Source organism: Buceros rhinoceros, unplaced genomic scaffold, assembly GCF_000710305.1.
Source record: "Buceros rhinoceros silvestris isolate BGI_N320 unplaced genomic scaffold, ASM71030v1 scaffold3723, whole genome shotgun sequence".
Lineage (NCBI taxonomy): Eukaryota > Metazoa > Chordata > Aves > Bucerotiformes > Bucerotidae > Buceros > Buceros rhinoceros.
The window spans coordinates 26,355-46,218 of NW_010401715.1; the positions used below are offsets into that span (position 1 = coordinate 26,355).

General features: G+C 38.3%; 1 protein-coding gene across 1 annotated transcript in view; it reads left to right on the top strand.

Moving 5' to 3' along the window:
* Positions 1–19,864, top strand: part of EVC2 (Ellis van Creveld syndrome 2) — a gene marked incomplete at its 3' end in the record, with an annotated part of 60,976 nt that overhangs the window by 23,513 nt on the left and 17,599 nt on the right. Inside the window, exons 8-11 of the mRNA XM_010132364.1 lie at positions 62–216; positions 9,404–9,728; positions 13,486–13,725; positions 15,846–16,021. Coding sequence (XP_010130666.1) covers positions 62–216; positions 9,404–9,728; positions 13,486–13,725; positions 15,846–16,021 — 896 coding nt within the window. The remainder of the gene's footprint in view (positions 1–61; positions 217–9,403; positions 9,729–13,485; positions 13,726–15,845; positions 16,022–19,864) is intronic.

Here is a 19,864-nt window from a genome sequence, read left to right on the forward strand (position 1 = left end):
TTTTAATTTTAAGCTTACTCCTTTTTAATTTTTTTCTTTTTTTTTTTTTTTTTTTTTTTAGGAGATACAGCATAAAATCACAAACCAAAATCACAAACTGGAGAATTCTCAGTTCAATTCAGGTGATCTCTTTAGTGAAGATATAGTTACAAATGACCAAATCATTGATATTCTATCCTTTGAAGAATCCGGGAACATGCTGCAGGCTTTAGAAGAGTAAGAATTTACTGCTGTTACATCACATTTATTACATTTCTCATCAACCAAACCTTTGAATATGGTATGAGTATCTGCCCTTAAATTTTTTTTCGTAGTGACTGTTTACACATATGACTGCACTATGTAAGGTTTTGAACTGTATTGTCTGTGGTAACTGAAAATTGTATTTCATATGGCTTCACCTGTAGGAGTCACAGGTCCATCTAGGCTTTAGGTGTGCAAGTTTTTCAATCCAAATGAACATCTGGTTATGCCTCTTTATGGTTCACTAAGTAAAGGGAAACTTTTCTGTTCAAGAAAACGTTGAAGTGTGTATTCTACTATTGCTAAACTCATTCTGCTTTCAAAAGGGTGGCTTTTGTCATAGAAAAGAGAGCCCCTGTTGGGTGCCAGCATTGCTGTTTAGCAGCATATTTTGGAAACACCTGAATCAGAGTCTAAGAGGTGACAGTTCATAGTGCTGCCAGAAATATACCATGTAGCTGCAATCAGAGGGACCAGTGGGTAGAGGAGAGAAACTCCCCTGATGTGGTTAAAAGGCCAGTCGGGGCTCTTTGACAGAAATATGTCACTGTTAAAGGTCATCTGTTCTTCAGCTGAATTTGATAAAAAGGTCTGAGGTGAGGACAGAGCAGGTATTGTTTGTTCAGTTTTGCTGTTAGCTCCTGGCAAGTCAGGTTACAGGCAGTATTATGCAACTATAAAATCTACTATCTTTCAGAGGAAGCTGAAAAGTAAAAGTTACGGTACCATGGAAGCAATTTTCTTTCTTAAAGGTTAACCAACAGAACTATTTCTTGCATTTCCTTGATAATTGGGATTCTTACCTCTGTAAATTGCATATTGGTCCTTGCTTTTATGGCTATGTAGCAACTCAGACTTTGAGAAGTCTTCCCTGAAAATAATTATGTGAATGTTAAGAACAGGATCAAACATTTTTTAACTCACTTCAGTATTAATTTATTTCAGGGATAGTGAATATCTAACTAGTTTGGAAAAAAAAAAAAAGCTGGGCTAGTTTCAGATAGATTGTGGTTTAGAAAGGTAAATATTCCTGCAAACCTTTGGATAGGATTGTTTTTATAACTGGATTATTTCTAAGCTCATAAAACAGAATTCACTTCTTAGTTTGAATATGTATCCAGGGGCTAAAGTTTTTTAACACTCTTGATGCAGTTAGCACAAATGTCTCTTACTTCTGCTTCTTTCCTCACAGTCTCTATTTTGCCTCTAAGGGGGTAGAACACTGTAGTGAAAAAAATAGATGCCCATTAGCATTCACTAACCTTCCTCACCTTCTGTGTTATGTTTTCTGTCTTCCTGGATGAAGATGGTAGATGGACCACAAAGGCAATGTTAATACTTTCATATGATACTTAGCTTAGGATGCTTCCTCATCTCTTAATGTTGATTCCTTATTCATTCTGCAAGTTGGGGCAAAGCAGTCCTTTAATTTCTGATCTGTATTCCTTAAAGGTTTCGTTTTAGACTGACCATAAACTGTTGTACATTATCCAGGTTTTTAGCTGATTCTAAAGACAGATAAAATACTCTACCATTGCTTTAGGAGCTCCTGTGACAGCCACCTAGGCTAAAACCAGAATGGAGAAATCCTTCTTTTTACTGAATTGCCTGCTTTAAGGATAGTAATTTGTAAAACGTGATGGGAAGAGGAAAGATTGTGTGTTTCTAATTTATTAATGGATGATTGCGGTCAAATTGAATGGATTCTGTGCTTGAATGAAATGTTGTAATTTTACTAATTGTGGTCACATTCAGGCTTTCAACAGTATTATGTTTTGTTTTATTACATTTAGTATCATACAATAGAATAGTTAGGTTTCCTGTAAGGAACTGAGGAAGGAAGTTTGTATTGTCTTATAGGAGTGGCAGTATACTGAGGACAAGAACTGGGCTTGTGTTTTGAGAGCAATTTTTTCACATCATATTTATGTGAATTTCAGCATCACAATCCTGTTTATTCTTATTTGGGAGGCAAAAGTACAGGAGCTTTTATTAGAGAGTTTTGATAGTTCAGATATTTTCAACCAATGAACAACATCTTGCTTGTGTGCTAGTTTAATAATTCCTCCTGCAGGTTTGGTGCAGCTGTGTGTCATTTTCTCTACACAGAATATGTATATGCTTGCCAACATAATTTATATATTATTTTTAAATTGCACTGTGGTGGTAAACATTGTTGGAATCATTTTGGTGCTTTGTTCTTTTGTCCAGACACAAATGAGAAAATTACTTTTCTGCATAAGAACCACAGGAATTTTTTGTCCTCTGTGACATAAAGCTCTGTTAATAGTTAATGTCCTTTACAAAGTGCCAAATTGTTTAGCAAATACGTTAGAAACATTTGTTCAATATTTATGGACAGGGACATCTTTGGAGTGTCAGTTTGCAGTGTCAGGAGGATTGACTAGAGAATAAAACATACTTTTAATATTTCATAAGGAAGCTCTTTAGTTACTCATTTTGTGAGTTTCGTCTTAAGTTACATTCTTGACATACATTATGCAGCAAAATAGCTTGGCTTTTATTCTCAGTAGGCTCCTTACTGTGTATATTCCAGAATATTAGCCCATTGGCAGTGAATGCTAATGAGAAGAAGCTATATGATTTGAATACTTGACATACACACTAGAAGATCATGTTCCAAAATTTTGTGGGTGTCATCTTCTGTATGTCTAGAACAGGTTAGGAAGAGAGCTGAGCAGTTTCGGTTTGTGTCTGGTGTAGTGAAGTCTGACAATGCTCATAGTCTCAGAAGATACAGATAGGTTAAAGGCAACTTAATTTCTTGAAATGGCTTTCCACTACTACAACTTTTCTTTTTGATCGTCATTTTGTAGAGCTGTGCTTCCTTTTGTTTGGCAAAACTCTAGCTGAACTTTAACCTGCTTGCTGATACAGAATACACATTGCCATTTATTATTGGAAATCACTAAGAAGTGTGTATGCATTACAGCTGTCTTTTTCTGATGTAAGAGGGCATTGAAACCAATGTACTTACTAGAGAACAGGATCAAACTCTATCCAGAGAGCCTTGACAGAAAAGTCAAAACCAATTTACTACTATATTACAAGTTCACTTTTTCTTTCTAAATGTAAATTTCTTGCTGTACGTTTCAATTTAATTTGCTCAGGAGCAAATGTGGTGGTTTTTTTTAACCTCCTTTGAATTCAAAGGATAGTAAGAATAAAAGATCACGTTGTCATAGCAGCAAGATTTGGATATTCCTATGTAGAAAATGGTGAGAAATAGTTACATTGTTAGTTTAAAAAAAAAGTGCTGAATTTCTGTTTCATAACTTGTAAAAAGAGTAGTTGAAATTTTAGAATTTTTGAAAGGACGGCATATTCACTGATCTGTTTTTGTGCACTCTGTGCAATTCAGGAATACAATAATAAGTAATAATCACATTGAATGAACCCCAAACCCTGCATTTGTAGTTCTGTGTCATGAATGCTGTTATAAACCTGACAATTGTGTAAACTATACATTTTTTTCCATCAGAGAAACTCAAATGCTTAATAGTAGTCCATAAGACAAGGAAACCTAAGAAAACAAGTCGTTTAACAAATACATATCTTTTTTTGTCTAAAAAATGGCACTTTGATGTTGGCTAACTATGAAGAAATCATGTTCAGAATTACAGGGGTCATTTCTGACATTTCTCCTCTCTACCTGGAACAATTTATCGCATCCAGAAAGCAGTCTGCTTTTGAGTAGTGCTGTTAGTGGTGCTTTATTCCCTATTGTTTTGAAAGAAGATTATTATCTCCTGTGGTTTCTGCCCGGTCTGGGAAGATCAGAAGAATCTGAGTAGGTCACAGCAAAGTTGGAAGCTCCTCAGGCATTAATGCATGTAGCCATAATATTTGTTTATGGTTTTGTTAGTATCCAGGCTGAAGTTGATGCTTTTAAAGTCAATGGTAAAATGCGTGATGACTTCACAGGAAGCAGGATTGAGTCTTTTTTTACGGTCTTTTTGCATAGTGGTTTTTAAGTGCAATACTATTGTCTGATCTCTGAAACAGCTGTATTGTAGCTAGCTGTATTTTTTTAATTGGTTGGTTGGAGATCACCAGTTTACCAATTTTGTCTCTTAAATGCAGGATTTTGCAAATGTTTTTTAAACAGATTAATTTAAGAATTGAAACACGATTACTCTCTCTATATTGCTGTGGAAAGTTAAAGGAATTTGATAGTGAAACTGCTGCCAAATCTAGTGCTTAGACTTCTGGCAGATTTTCATTAATTTTTTTTTTTCCTTCTAAAGAGCAACTGGTCTCTGCTCAATTTATCATCTTTTTCAGTTTTGGGGGGTTTTAAAAAAACTTTGGCTATATATCATGAGAATCCTGTTTCTGGTTTTGTCAGCATCTTGGCTTTTTCTGGAAAGCTGCACTTAACACCTGCAACTCAACCATGTGAAAGCATCCATAGATCATCATCACATACCTTTCTTAGCGATTTTATTTACCAACTAGATGTCCTGTATTCTCTGTAAGCTCACATTTCAGATGTGCCGAATTTACACTTAGCTGAATAACAGTGTCCCAGGACTGATGGTTGAACTCCCCCAGTTCAGAGCTGGCTGCAGGCCAGGACAGCTACTGGTGTAGCACAGAGTATCTTCAGACCTCTTCTAACACAGGCAGGCTGTGCCCAGCCTGGCAGCCAGCAAAGACCAGGGAAAAGCCACGTGTCCCACTCTGACACGGGAGAGCTGAAGAATTTGAGCAGTCGGTAGCTGTTGGTGGCTATTCAGACCTCATGCTATTACCTTTGCTTCTACTTCAGCACAGTTCTGGTCCCCTGCAAAGATATGTACCTTGTGCTGTAGTCTGCATGAATCCCTGCCCTGAAGTGTTTGCAATCTCTGTCATGACTGGACCCAGCAGGAAAGTGTGGGAAGCAGAGGAGGGAAAAAAGGAGGGAGAGACCAAAGGGAGGAAGCTACAGCACTGCACACAAGGTCTGCATTGACCCAGCAATTAAAAACAACAACAAAAAAAACCCAAACCAAGCAAGAAAACCAAAACAAGGAAGAAACCAAACACAGACCAGTTTATTGAGGTTGTATTTCTAACCTCTCAATAAATACATGATTTATGAAACAAACCATGTCTACAACTGAAGGCCTTTGATGCCTGTCGCACTTGAATTGTCTGTCTTCTCTTACTGTTACTAGAAAGAGCACTGGCAATACTGTTACATCTTGGCTGTATGATTCTCCCTGTCCGACTCTCTCTCCATCTTCTCTTCATTGAAGTGTAACAAGGCAACACAGATCATAACACTTCTTTTTTGTTCTCTTTTTCCCTTCATTGGTGCAGCTGACTCATTGGCATTGCGCCTGTGGGTGCAGGAGACGTGCTACTCTGGCTCATGCAGTAGCAGAGGGTACCACTGGGCTGGGGGCAGTTGTGGGTGTCCTCCATCCATCCCCAGCAGCATTTCCCTCTCCAACTGGAGTTCGTGCAGCTGCTGTGCTGCGGTGCTCCAGGTCATAGCTGCAGTGCGGCATCTGGGACAGTGGAATCACAAGCTGTCCGTAAATGACCCTAAATTACATGCTTTTCAGCAAAACTGTGTATCATGAAGAAAAGCGTTCGCAGAAACTGCTCCTGCCGTGCTGCAGTCCCCTCTGAATGCTTCTGTAGTATGTATGCTACTAATGGGCTACCAGTTGCAGATGAGAGATGAGCCTCTGAAAATGATGGGGTTTTCTGTTTTGCTTGGCAGATATCACTGAAAGGGAGTTTGCATGATGTTTCTCTCCCCTTTAGACTTCAGAAAGTTCTGTTGTAGTAGTTTCTTATCTTTGTGAACTCAAAATTAATTTTAAAAATGTGGCAGGAAGCTGTTAGTTCATTTTAGGAGTGTTATGTTCAGCTGATGTGATGTTCTCCTGTTCAAAAATTCCCTCTGTGGGCCTTTAATTGTAATAATAAGACCTAAAGATGCAATTATTTTGTAGTTAAAGAGAGGTTTTCTTTTTTGTCGTGTGGTGGTTTTGGGTTTTTTTGTTTAAATTAAGTGTAGTTGTTCCTTTTTTGACACTAGCTGCTTTCCTGTATTCTTTTATTAGGTCTGTTGGAGACACCAGATATTCAGGCACTCTCTCTGCTTCTCTGTGTTTGGCGTCTGGGATTTTCCCCTCCCAGATCTTCTCTGACAGATCTTTAAATCTTTTTCCTCTTCAAGTGAGTGAAAAATCTTTACCCTTGCTGTTTGCAGCTTCGTTTTCAACATGTCTGTTCACCTTTCAACCCCCACACTTTTGTAGCACCTACCTTCTGTACTGTTCTGAACCTTTCTTTGCATGCTTGTCCATTAGAAGCTTTGATCCTTTTCATCAATAGCTTCCCATCTGCTACCTGTACTTCATTGCCTTTCATGTTGCTTTTATGGTGAATATGCTCAGGAAGAGATGAGAGACCTTTTAAACATGAATTGCTGTAACAAGCAGAGCGCAGGGAATTTAAAGCAACTTATTAAATCTCCTTTGGTTTGAGGAGGCACAGAATGTCAGGGTAGGATTTTTTTTTTTCCCCTAGGTGCCCCTGAACATTGCACATTTAGTCTGGATGATTTTAATCACTGATCTTCTGATGGACTCGTGTCTGGAAGCATTTAGTTTATTATATGTACAGGATTCCAGTTTTGTACTGACTTTTGGCATCTAAGACTCCAAGACTATATTGATGCAGCTTGTTAAGGCTGCCCTCAACCTCTCGTTTGGAGTAAGAGCTTGAAGCAAAGGTTCTAGTGCATGTCATGAGCTTGTCTCGCTCCCACTGCCTGCTGCATGGAGGAGGCAGACCAGAAGCACATCACATGGAAGGTAGATTTAAAATTTTTACAGGTGCAGCCTTTCTTCATCTGCCAGTGAAAAAGGTCTGGCTGCTGTCTTCCAGGATGTGACCTGGGAGAGCTGTGGCTTGTAATTACTTTTTCTTCATACTATTACCCTTGAATTGTTGGAACAGTTCACGTGCTGCTTCTGCTTCATTCATTGCCTTCTTCACAGATGTGCTGTCAGGAAAGTGGAGGGTGCGAGTTACAGATTAAATACACCTGAGATCTTAACAGCCACCTCATTCACACATGAGCGTCAGGTGAACTACACCTATTACTCCGGCATTTGGCATCATGATCTTGAGGAGCGGAGTTAGTTGGATACAATAGTTCTCTTTATTGGGTGTGAAGGAGCATGGGAACCTTGCTCAAAATTAAGTCAGGTCTAGTCTGTAATGACTTGCAGTAAATAGGAAGGAATGCTGTGAGGAGACTGAGGGAATGATGACAATAGCAAATGTGATGGTGTTTGGTTTTGACTTTTATTCTTGAGATCATGGCTGAAGAAGACTGGAAAAGTAACAAGTAAGAAGGTATGTGAGGAATGGCTTAAATCTTTTTTCAAAGCATGGTGAAAAATCTGCATTTGTGGAAGGAAATAGATATTGTGTTACAAAGTATGAATCAACATTGTGGAGCTTGATCCTGCCACCATCTGTCCTCTGTGTGTCCTGTCCTGGAATGACGAGGGCTCTCCCAAAAGCAGAGGGAGCAGGTCAGCATCCTGGGGGACTCAGCCGTGGATGTAGCTGACTGCCACCCAAGAAGGCTATGTACCTGCACGTGCTGTCCTGCAATATCCATCTGCAGGCAACACAGAGAAGCTGGATTGTTGTCTTGTCTTGTGGACATTATAGAAAATATTAGCTACAGGACCTTCAAGTTACTGTGGAGAGTGTTCCAGGTACAAAAGGTTTCAGGCACAGGGATCTGGCCCCATAACACAGGTGATTCCTGTTCCTTTATTCAAGGGAGAGGGGGGAAAATGCAACCAGTCAGCTCTGGAGCAGATCACCAAGATGAGAATGGGCATTGCCAGTGCATTTCTGGGGTTTGGAGAGACTGCAACAGAAAGATCTCTCTGCTTCTTTGTGACAGATTATCAGATCTTAAGCTAATATCTCCTAAATTTGAGTCATTGTAACAAAACAAATTTCATCCCGTTGATTTCTAAATGGGGAAAATACATCTCTTTTGAGGGACAGTGATAATAATACATTGCTGATTTCCTTGTAATTAAACTTTTTTGCTCACATATGGAAAGGAAAATTTGACAAAAGGGTGAAGTATTTGTAGTTTGTGTGCTTTGATATATACCATTCTGGATGTAGTATCATTCTTATATCTTGCAAATCTTGATGAGACCTTTCCTATGGATTTGGAATTTAAGATTTTACTAGGGAACAAATCAAACCAAAAGTTTAGCTTCACTGAAAAAATAATGCATTTAAGCTCTTAAAAGTGGATTTTGTAGTTCATAGACAAATTCTTGTATTCTTAATCCACACAGAGAAGCATACAGTGCTGGGTGTCCATGTAAATTGACAGGCAGAGGCAAAACCCACCTAATTCTCCAAACCTGAATTGAGTGCGTAATATGCAAGTCTATAGAATTTATGGTAGTTATGTATTATATGAAATAAGAATAATGTTAATTCCAATTAACTCTAAAGATAAATGAGAATATGCTCATATGCAACATGACATTTATTGCATTTTGTAAAAACTATTGTATTTCCCTCTGGTTTAAATCTCTTTTCTAGAACTCTATTAATGTTCCTGAGGGAGAGGTAGCAGCTATTTTAATTTATTGGTATAGGCACATAACCAGAACAGTCTCCTCCCTTCCCTGCGGAGAAGGGAATACAGCATGGCAGAACACGAAGAGGTGATGTGTTGGAGTAGATGGGTTAGTGAGTTTTGAAGTATTTTACAACATCGGTGAAATTTATAGTCTTATTCATCAGCTTCCCAACAGAGGTGGGGTTTTTTTTGTGGGAGATTTTTGTTTGCTTTTAAGCTGAAGGAATGTTTTGAATTCCAAATAAAAGCTTTTCCTTTTTCTGTCTAAAATGGAAATGCAAGAATGGACATATTTCATTAAAGTTGCTGTAGTGAAAGTTCCTTCACCTTGCTTTATAATGAAGGATCACTATTGTGGTTAGTGACCTCATATGCTGTGATATTCCTGCACTTTTCTGATGGCCATTGAGTTACCCAGAATTGAGTGAATCTAGATACCCTTGTTTTCTGGTGGAAGTTTCTTGTAATCTGTGATTTCAGACAGTCCTGATTGCCTTTCTGCAGCTTGGAGGTTGCCAGCCTGACACGGGCAGATGCTGATCTGGAGGCATATCGAATGCAGATATGTAAAGAAGTTATTGCTGTGATGATGAAGCACATGGTCTTAAGTCATAGCCTCTTTCCTCATGTGGAGAAGAGGATGAGTTCAATTTTCAAAAAGCAGTTTCTTGCAATGGAGAAAGAAATTCAGGAGGAGTATGAAAGGAAGATGGTGGCTTTAACAGCTGAATGTAATCTGGAAACTAGGAAGAAAATGGAGGCTCAACACCAAAAAGCGAGAAATGCAACTGAGGAGGCTGAAGAGTTAATGAAGAAAATGAATGAAAAGGTAAATCTGGTATAAAATCAAGATACTTTGCATGATAAGTGGTATTATGTAGATGGTTTCTCTTTTAAACTGAAGTGGTAGAGTTGTCCGCTTAGAAGAGTAAAGAGCTTTGGAGACCTCAGCACATGAAAGACATGGACCTTTTGGAGAGGGTCCAGAGGAGGATGACAAAAACGATCAGAGGGATGAAACACCTCTCTGAACCTTTTTTCATAGGAGAGTTGGGGTGGTTCAGCCTGGAGAAGAGAAAGCTCTGGGACTCTGAGCAACCTGATCTAGTTAAAGATGTTCCTGCACAATTGCATGAAGGGTTGGACTAGATGACCATAAAAGGTCCTTTCTAACTCAAACTATTCTATGATTCTAAGAGAAAAGCTGTTCAATTTAAATGTGCTTAAAAATTCAGATGTCATAATGAGGGTAGTCGTTATTAAGAAACCTTTTTACTTCACCAGAAAATGAATTTATCAACAAAAGGTTGTCATTACCCTTATTTTTATCTTTATAGTCACTTCAACCCTTGCAAAGCTGTTTTCATTTACTGTATTTTACTGTATTGCAACAGTTTCGAAGAAATCTAGTCAGATGCTGTGTAAAGTACGAGGGCTGCTCCTGAAGTAATGCCTCCTGTTTTATTATGTTGGCCCATGCGTCAGAGGTGGATGTGGGTGGTATGGCAGTAGAGGCTGAACCTTCCCATCAACAGATGGCAGCAGAGGGGCAGTCTGACAATATGGCGTCTCACATGGGAGGGCGTATGAAGCAAAGGTGTGTAACTGAATCTGTCCGTGCAGAAAAAATTGTACCCACTGACATTCATCGACGCTGCTGAATGTTTACAGAGACCAAACGGTGAGTGTCAGCACGGTGAGGTGGTGGGTGGCACGGTCCAGCAGTGGCGATAGTGATGGTGGGTTATCTCTGCTGGTGCAAATTTTCATGATCACGGCACTCAGGCTCTTGTTCATCGCTGGCAAAAAATGTACTGCCAGCGGTGGTGACTGTGGTGAAAAATAGTGGTTTGTAGCTCAGCATTTGCTCTATCAAATAGAGTTATTGTGATCTTTGGGTCTGCTGTATTTTTTTTAATGTAGTTTCAAAAAAAATAGGAGGCGTTACTTTCAGAGCAACCTACATATTTGTATGTTCAGAGCAGAACAAACTCTCTGCATCATAAACCTTACAATCCAGGTAAAAAGTCTCCAATATTTGTATTCTTAATTTGAAGAAAATGAGAAATACAAATGCAATGAAAGGCTAATTTCCTTCTAACCAAGTGAAGGCAAGCAGTACAATCTGTATTTTAGGCAGAGTAGGGAGTGGGCTTCTCTTGGAAACAGCCTCTGAGGTAATAGTGAGAAAAATTATTTAAGGCAGAGTATGGCTCTTCACAAATTAAGAGCCTCCCTTTAAGTAAAAGCTTAGTGCTATGTGTGACACTTTCATTCAGAGATCTCTGTCAGAATGGGTGAGTACCACTACCCAGGATTTCAGAGGGAGTCAGTAGCTGGAAATAGTGCCCTGGGTCACCAGTGCAACATCCCTTACAAAATTATGTGCCAGTCTTCCATGTCCTCTTTCTTTTTTCAAGTATATTGAATGTTTACAGTAAAACTAATTTCCAGTCTTCTCCCCCGTGTCTTTTGTTTTGTTTGGTTTGTTTTTACTTCATGTGTCTGGAGAGGATTCAGTGAAGTTTTGAGTATTTCTCCTCTTTAAGCTTTAAATGCTAAAATGCCCAAGTTAATGTTTCATGCTTGTCTAATGTTATGACTCTTTGAGGATAACTTGGTGAGAATAAATACTGCAGTTTGTTACTTACCAGTGGCACTTTGCTTCTGGAGTGCAAGTAGATACATGGGTATTCAGTGTGATGCTGCTGAGTTTCCAGCAGCTGTTTCAGTTTGATTATAGAGACAAAATAAGTTATGTTAGGAATATAATCCCTTAAACCAGTGTATTCTCTTATATGTGCTTTTGTATGCTCTCTTTGTAGACATTAATGAAATTTTTGACGTTTATTTGTTTTCTTTAAGAAAAAGAAAAGCTTTTTTAATTTATTTGTATATCATATAATTGTTAAGGACTTTGATGACAATTCACAACTGCAGTTTTGACAGAAGTAGTTTTTTACTGAGCGTGACCCATCAGAGGTTCTACAGTATGTTGAGGCTTTCAGGATGAACTTTTGTTTTTTCAGGCTGTTGCGTGGAGAAGGTTGATGGCACAAGACTAGTGAGCCAGCTGAATTTCTTTGATGTTTCCAGATGAATTTTAAATTGTGTCTCTGAGGAGCTTTCAAATATCTAGGATATGATCATCCTGAACTACAGGTGCCAAAAAGTCAAAGGAGACTGCAAGGAAGGGATACTTGTGGACATCTTTTTAAGGATGGGGTGAATTGTACTCTGCAGAAATTTTTCCTTCTGTTGGATGTATAAAGAACCTAGACTAGATGTCTAATACTTAGCAAGAATTCGCTCACATAAATCCTACCTTTGCAGAGAGGGAGGCTTGTCTGAAACTTGGTGTGTAAATTCTCACTAAATACGCTTTCAGCAAAACAGGTTTTCTTTCCACAAAATACATTGGTATTGGTTCAGTCTGGTTTATATTGGAAATCCTGAATGATGGGAGTCAAACAAAGAAATAAAACCAATCCATTACTAGTCCCAATCCATTCATCATGTACTAGCACCTTGCTGTTTACTTTTCCATCTATGAGAGGACATGGTTTTGCACTTGCCATGGAAACTGGTTCAAAGGGATGTGCGAGAGTGCTAGGGGTGGCCCACGCTTGTGTTCCTGGCAGCGCTTGTACAGACATCCAAGAGACAGCAGTGAAACACAGCTGGAGCAATAACCTTCTCCCCTTCTCAGCCAAAACACAGAATGTATATTCCCACCTTTTGATTAATTATTTGCTGTCTGCAGCATGTCCCTTGGCGATGAGGAGGAGGGGCTCAGTGTAGAGGACAGTTCTCCCCAGATTAGTAATTTAGAACAAAACCAACATAACTACTGTTAGGTAGCTGCGCTGACATAAGAAGCATTTTTTACTCTGTGGGACATGTATGTTTTGATTCTATATCTGTAACTATATTCTATAATGCGTTTATGCCATCTGAGATTAAAACCATGAATATGTAAGTCTTACTGGAGAACTGTGAGAAAGTATTTCTTGCGAAGAAGCTTTTAAATTAACAGCCATTTAATTCTACTCCGTTGTTGTAATTCTAAAATGATATTCTTGGATTAATTTGTAGAAACCAGTAGATAAAGTAGGTCACCAATAATAAGAACTTTTGGAGATTTGTGGTAGAATCCTTTTTTTCTGATTTATATTTGTTTTTAAATGTATGCTTATTGTTATTTCATTGTTCTGACTTAGATGAGTCTATTCAATTTTAATAAGATTTCAGGATTGATGTAATCTATTAAATTCTTTTCGAATGTAATGTTTGTGTTGTATTTCATGCAGTTTTGTATAATTTATCTTAATGCTTCTAAAGTCTAAAAAAACTTCCTTATGACTTGGAAGTGTTACCAGGATTAAAGATTGATGGCTGTACAACCCCTGATGTTCCAAACAACTAAAAACGTGGGAAGTGTACATTGATTTGGTATTAGCCTACATTCAAACCTGAAATGATAGTAGTCAGGGTATGTCTAAAATAGTATGAGCTAGTAGCACAAATACTTTAAAATACGTTGAATTCTAAAAATCACTTCATATTTGTTTATTTCTTCTCTGCAGCCTGCTGTAGAATGCAGAAGTCTTCTGGATAGACTTCACAGACTGGAGCAAGATCACCTGAGGAGGGTTCTTCTGGTAAAGCAGGAAGAATATTTTGCGAAAGCTTATAGACAGCTGGCTGTTACTCAGAGAAAGGAGCTCCATAATATCTTTTTTACACAGATAATAAATGCTACTTTGAAGGGAGAACTGAAGTTGGAAGCAGCTAAAACATTAGTGGAAGATTACTCTAAAATACAGGTAATAGAATGATAACTCTATTCCTAACTTAATGACAGAATACAAACCCACAGTAATTTTTGAGAAATGTTTCAGGAAATATCCGCACTCATAGAACTCTAAAAGCAATTATCCGTGTATTATCACACATAACTGATTTTCATAGGAATAATTTTTAAAAGTATAATGCCATCATTATGCGCATCTAGACATCTGTATATTGATGCAGCTTTTTTCTATCACAGTAATTTAGATGTATTTATCACAACATTATGTGCTTAGTGCTGACTCTTATTTGCATGGGTAGTATTTCCAAAGCACCCAAGTGCTTAAAGCTTGTCTTTACTGCTCAGGGAAAATAAGACTAGTAGTAGCACACCTGTATCACACAGAAGAAGGAAGTTTGAAAACACGTCTGCACCACACAGTAGGAAATTCTGTAATATAAATCCCCAGTCTTTCAATGAATAATTTGATATATCTGCACATCTTGGGTCTCTACTTAGCTCCTGAAAGCTCTTTGGTGCAGCTCTACCCCTAAGCTCTCCCCAACATGATAATCTGAGAGCAAATTTGTGCTCATGCAGTAAACTTCTGGTTCCAGGTCTGCCCTTGATGGTGTTAATGGGGCCCTCAGCCTGGTACAGAAATGCCAGAGTGCTTTTTTCAAAAGTAATTTCAGCCCAAATAAAGGGACTTAGGCAACTAAGAGAACAGTTAGGTACCTAAATGTATTTTATGAATTGCATTTTCTAAAACAGATCAGATGCTGTCTAATGAATGCTAAGTATCTTTGGAGGCCTGTCTGTATGGGCATATTTAAAATCCTCTAAGCATCAATTACTTTTCTGTACTGCAGAAGATGTACTGAAGCCTCCAATCCAAATATGGACATAATTGAAATTGTGCTACATCTGAAGTGCTATGGCTTTGTACTTTGAGACTTGGGTAGATTACATGGTCGGAGATGCTGATGAAGAATTATTAAGGACATTAATTTTGCTTTGAGTTGCATTTTAAGCCTCTTGCTTCAGAATAGTTTGAGTTATTTCCTCAAGGGTTTGTTTGGTTTGGTTTGGTTTTTTTTACTCTATTTGTGTTGAAAGCCAGTGTTCTAGATTCCAAAAATTCTGGGCATTGTTATTCTGGCTGCTTCTGGAGAATATGGTTGTTCTGGTCCCAGAGATTGAGAACTTGGAGGTTAAAAAGCAACATCTGGAATGTAGGTGTCAAAACATGTAAGGTCCTCTCCTGAAACTAGATGCGCTGTCAGATCTCTCTACAAAAAAGCCATCCACACACGGGTCTCTGTCAGTTATAGATGCAGCAAGCACTTTTGTGCAAGACAGCTGAGCAGCCAGCAAAAGATAAGGCATGTGAATGAAGTTTCAGTGATGTTTTCACTGCTCAGACATGCATCACCTCAAACTTTATCTTGGATGCTAGCAAAATATCTGCTGTAGACCATCCAGTGTTGTCTTCTGGTCTCTAGCAGACCCATTTGTAGGTAGCTAAACCATTCCCATTCCCCAGTGTTGGAAGCAGGAGCTTTTAAGCCATCCTGTGAACAGCAGGCTTGGCTATCCCCACACTGTTCTGAACATACGTGGAAGACTTACCTTTGGCTTTGAAGTCAACTTAGACACCTATGAAAATGTTACCCTTTATCATAAAATACGTATTAAAGGGAAAAAAATAAAAATGAAAGAAAGTGAGACTTCATGCTGCTTGCTGCTGTTACTTGAACACATGCTGTCTTCAGATCGCAGTTCAAGAAGACCTTTCAGCCTGTGGATAGCTTGAAGCAGGAACAGTTTTACTAAAACTAGTAGGATTAAGTGTGTATTTAGTTGTGGGTACCTGATCAAATGACCTGTTAAATCAGGGCACTTGGGAGGTGCACTGAATACTCAAGAGAGTACACGCAATATCGAGGTATTTAGGCCCCAATTCTATTGAATTAACAGTAATAATTTAACATGATCATTAGAGTAAAGTTGATATAAATTTACTGGTTTTCACTTGTAAGAGCTTTTTAACTTTGTCTTGGTACTGAACTGAACTGGTCTGATGCCCACAGGTGTTAGCTGAAATTAACACCTCATCTGATTTGACGTATTTGTTCACATTCTTTCCTACAGGGAGATATTGAAGAGCTAATGGATTTTTTGCAAGCTAGCAAGAAATACCATCTTAATAGAAGATTTGCTTACAGAGAGTATCTTATAAGTAAGATACAGTTAAGGGATTCGCAAGCCTCTGGTATTATAAATGCAGCAGCAACCCAGATATCAAGTCTCATTAATAAGATTGAAAGGTAAATGTCTTAATTGTTCTTTTGGCAGGCATTTGACTACATTATTTCAAAGACAGTAGAGTAGTCTTCAAAAGTCCTTTTGTCTGTGTTACCTAGCAGGAAAGGTGCATAAAAATGTTATCTTTTAACTTCATTCTAAGAAGTTATTTTGTAATTGATTACTTCATTAGTTGATATCCTGGCACGCAGTAAGGTGAGGCTTTGTTCTATGTCCGCTTTGCACAGCACAGATATGAATTGCTGGGAACATGTATAGTACCCATTTGTAATTCTGACTTCACCAGGAACCAGACTGATATAAGAGTCCCAATGTCTTTATACATCCATTATTCATGTAAATAGTCCTCGGTCACGTGAAGAGTCCTACCAGTGTCCATTCCAACATGTACCAGTTCAGACCATTTATCTGGGTTCTGTATGTGCAAATACCTGGATTTAACAGGGAAGAACAATTTTGATTCACTTTGAATGTGTTTGAGAAACTCGATGAACAGTCTCAAGCTGGAAAGCATGGATATTTTCGAAAGAAAGTTGACCAATTATTGAGAAACAATGTAATAACTGGTGAGGATCTTGACTAGCAGAGAATACACTTGTTGCTGCGAGTATTAACAAGTAAAGGTCAAGTGAAGTAAAAATAGGCTTGGAAAGGGACTGTAGTAATACACTCATTGTCTGGGAAATCATACCACATCCAGGCTGATTCAGGTACTCTGTGTGAGCATACCTATAGCCCAGGTGGAGAGAAAGAAATGGTGACTTACTAGAGAAATAGTTATTTAAAATCAAGTGACAGTGTGGAGCACTGAGAGAGATATCTTGATGTTACCCTAAGAACTGTGGCATGTGTTAGTTTGTCATACAGAGAGATTACTGAGGATCATGCCAGTGCAGTTAAATAGGTTAGTGAGCATGAAAACAACTGAGCACTGCTGCTGTCGATCCTGTGCATGGAGCTTCATTTGTGTACTTTAGATGTCTATGTTAGTGTCAGTCACTGACAACATGCAGACATGCACTAACATGTTAGAATTGTATGCTAAGTTTAGCCTTAAGATTTGTTGACCAGAGAGCTAACATCTGCAGCTGTGTGGCTCAAAGACAAAAATAAATGTCTTGGCATAGGAAATATAAATCAGACACATCTTTCACAGTTCATACCTCTCTTTGGAATTGGATTATGGGAAACAGTCTGAGATATTTTCATACATGTTGTGGTTATATGCAAAGCCTTCATGAGAAACTTATACCTGTATGACTACTGCATACATGACTTAATCATTGCAGTGAAAAACTGGGTTTTTTCAAGCTGAAAAAAATAGGTTTCACTCATTGTTTAATGCCTGTTATGACACAGATCACCTACAAAATAGAAAGGAAATATGTAGTATTAGTAAACCAAGACCTTGTGATTTCATCCAAAAAAAAGTACAAAAAAACCCCCAACTCCTCAAAAAACCCCCAAAACTTCCAAAACCAATAAGCATCATAACCAAGATGAAAAATTAATTTTTCTATTACTTGCCTGTGTTACTTCTTAAAGTCTGCAGTGGTCATGTACTCTGCAGACAAAGGAAACATGTCCATGTTTCAGTTGTAGAGCAGCAATCCCATCTGACTTTCTGGGACTGGAACTAGTTATTTACCTGTAGCTTCCTTTACCAGCTGCGGCAGGAATTCCTTTCAGGCAGATGTTGGCCAGACTTTTATTTTACTAATCTTTCTTTAGCTGTTGAGATTATAAAACTCCAGAATGTGGTATTTCACGTTATTTGCTAGACTCCATGGGAACAGTGGAGTGCCCAGGGCAGTGGTGGAGTCCCCATCCCTGGAAGTGTTTAAGAAGTGTGTAGATGAGATACTGATGGACATGGTTTAGGGACTCCGGCAGTGCAGGGTGATTGGTTGGAGTCGGTGATCTTAAAGGTCTTTTCCAACCAGATGATTCTGTGATTCATTCCGTACAGAGAAGTCAAGGTCTGCCTCTGATTGACCTGTGATGCTGCTTCTATTGGCCACGCATTTCATTTCTGTTTCCTCCATGGTGCATTCTGTGTTTGGGAGGATTTCTCCATAAACATCCTCGTCACTACTGCAGTATTCGCCTTCATTATAATTCTCCTTGGCCAAAGTCATTAAATGTGTGCCTGTACATTCCTTCAGTGATTAGATGTCTGGTATGCTGAAACCAAGCAGTTTATCATACAGTCTCTACTGTCTCATTATCTTTCTCCTCTCCTTTTATTTTGTGTTTCAGTTCAGAGTCCTTGTGAACAGGACATCCTTTAATTCTAATACTGTAATTGTTTTTATACTGTATTTATATGAAACCAGAAATGAAGGTCTCTTGCCAGGATTGGGCTTTCTAGGAGTTACTGTAATACTGATTAATGTAAGTAAGTTGCCACATAAACTCCCATAGATTTCTGTGGTGGTAGGCATTTTGCCCATTATTTTGTTATCTGGAATTTCTAGATAAGTAGATTCCAAGAAAAAAAAAAGAGGTTTTACAATACTCCATCTTCAGTTTGAGCTCTGGACATACTGGATCTTTAAATAAATCATCAACCTGAAATTGAAATAATGACAAGTTCTTTTTTTTTTTTTTTATCCTAAGAATGAGTAGGTATGTAGCATCTTCCAGTCTTTTTCTGTTGCATGGCTTTTACTGTATCTTTCATTTGCTGGATAGTTCCAGCACATCTGTCTTTCTCTGTTGCAGCCCCTTTTTACTGCTCTGGATGGAGATTTTAATTGGTTTCAGCAAGCCAAGTTTTATTTCCTCAGTACAAGACAAGATGAAGGTGTTAAAAAATAATATCTTTGCTACTATCTTGCCTCACTTCTTCACTGTAATAAATCTACCATTTATTCACTAACCTTTTGCCCTGGGTTGGATCAAACGGGGGGAAAAGACTTAGAATTACCAAGTATGGGTAGGAAATTTAGTCCCGTTGTGTTGGGGTTTTTTAACATAACAGTGAAATTTAATGTTGATAGCTTTCAAGACAGAAATTACTTGGCCAGAAGATCCAAGAATGATGCTTGGTGGGTTGCTTTCAAGGTACTGAGAAATAGTTTAGTTTAGTCCTCTTAGCAAAAGCTTGAAGAAATACGATAGGTAAGACACAGGAAAAGTCTGCAAAAGGAGACTCTCTCGTTGACATAACCATGTGATAAAGCAGATCTGATTATCTATCCAGCGCATTCATTATGTAGGGAATGATGTTTCGAAACTTGCTCAGATACATGTGGATGCTTGAACAGTAGCTGGAGATGTGTAAAGTGTGGAATATGGCCACCATGGTTACAGTGCAGTGGCTGCAAACAGGCTATTACATTAATCTTCTGTTTTATTTCTTTTAGCTTGTTATTTTAAGGATTTTATTTGGAATTAATCTGTTACATTATCAACAAATTCTAATAAACCAGAATGAGAGACTATCCTTTCTGGAGAAGGGCTTGCAACTTTTAGTTGCTACTCTATGAACTGGGTCAGGTATCATGTTGGAACAGAAACTTGGAAGTCCTGGATTCATCTGAAGCCAGGCTCCATATTTAATATTCAAGTCTTCTGATAAATGGGGATTTGAAAAATAAACCAGAAAGTGTTTGGACAACATCCAGGCTCAGGTCAGTAATGGGTGCTTTCTACTCGAAGTTCCGTGTTGTCCCTTTCAACCCCACATTTTGGAAGTCTGCTGTGTTTAATATTAGAAATTAAAATTGACAAATGTCCAACAGTCTATTCTGAATTAAGATATTCTGTTGTCTGAGAGGATTTCTGGTGGGGAAGAAAAAAGCAGGTAATTTTTGAAATTCAATTTGCATTTGTGGAGTGGG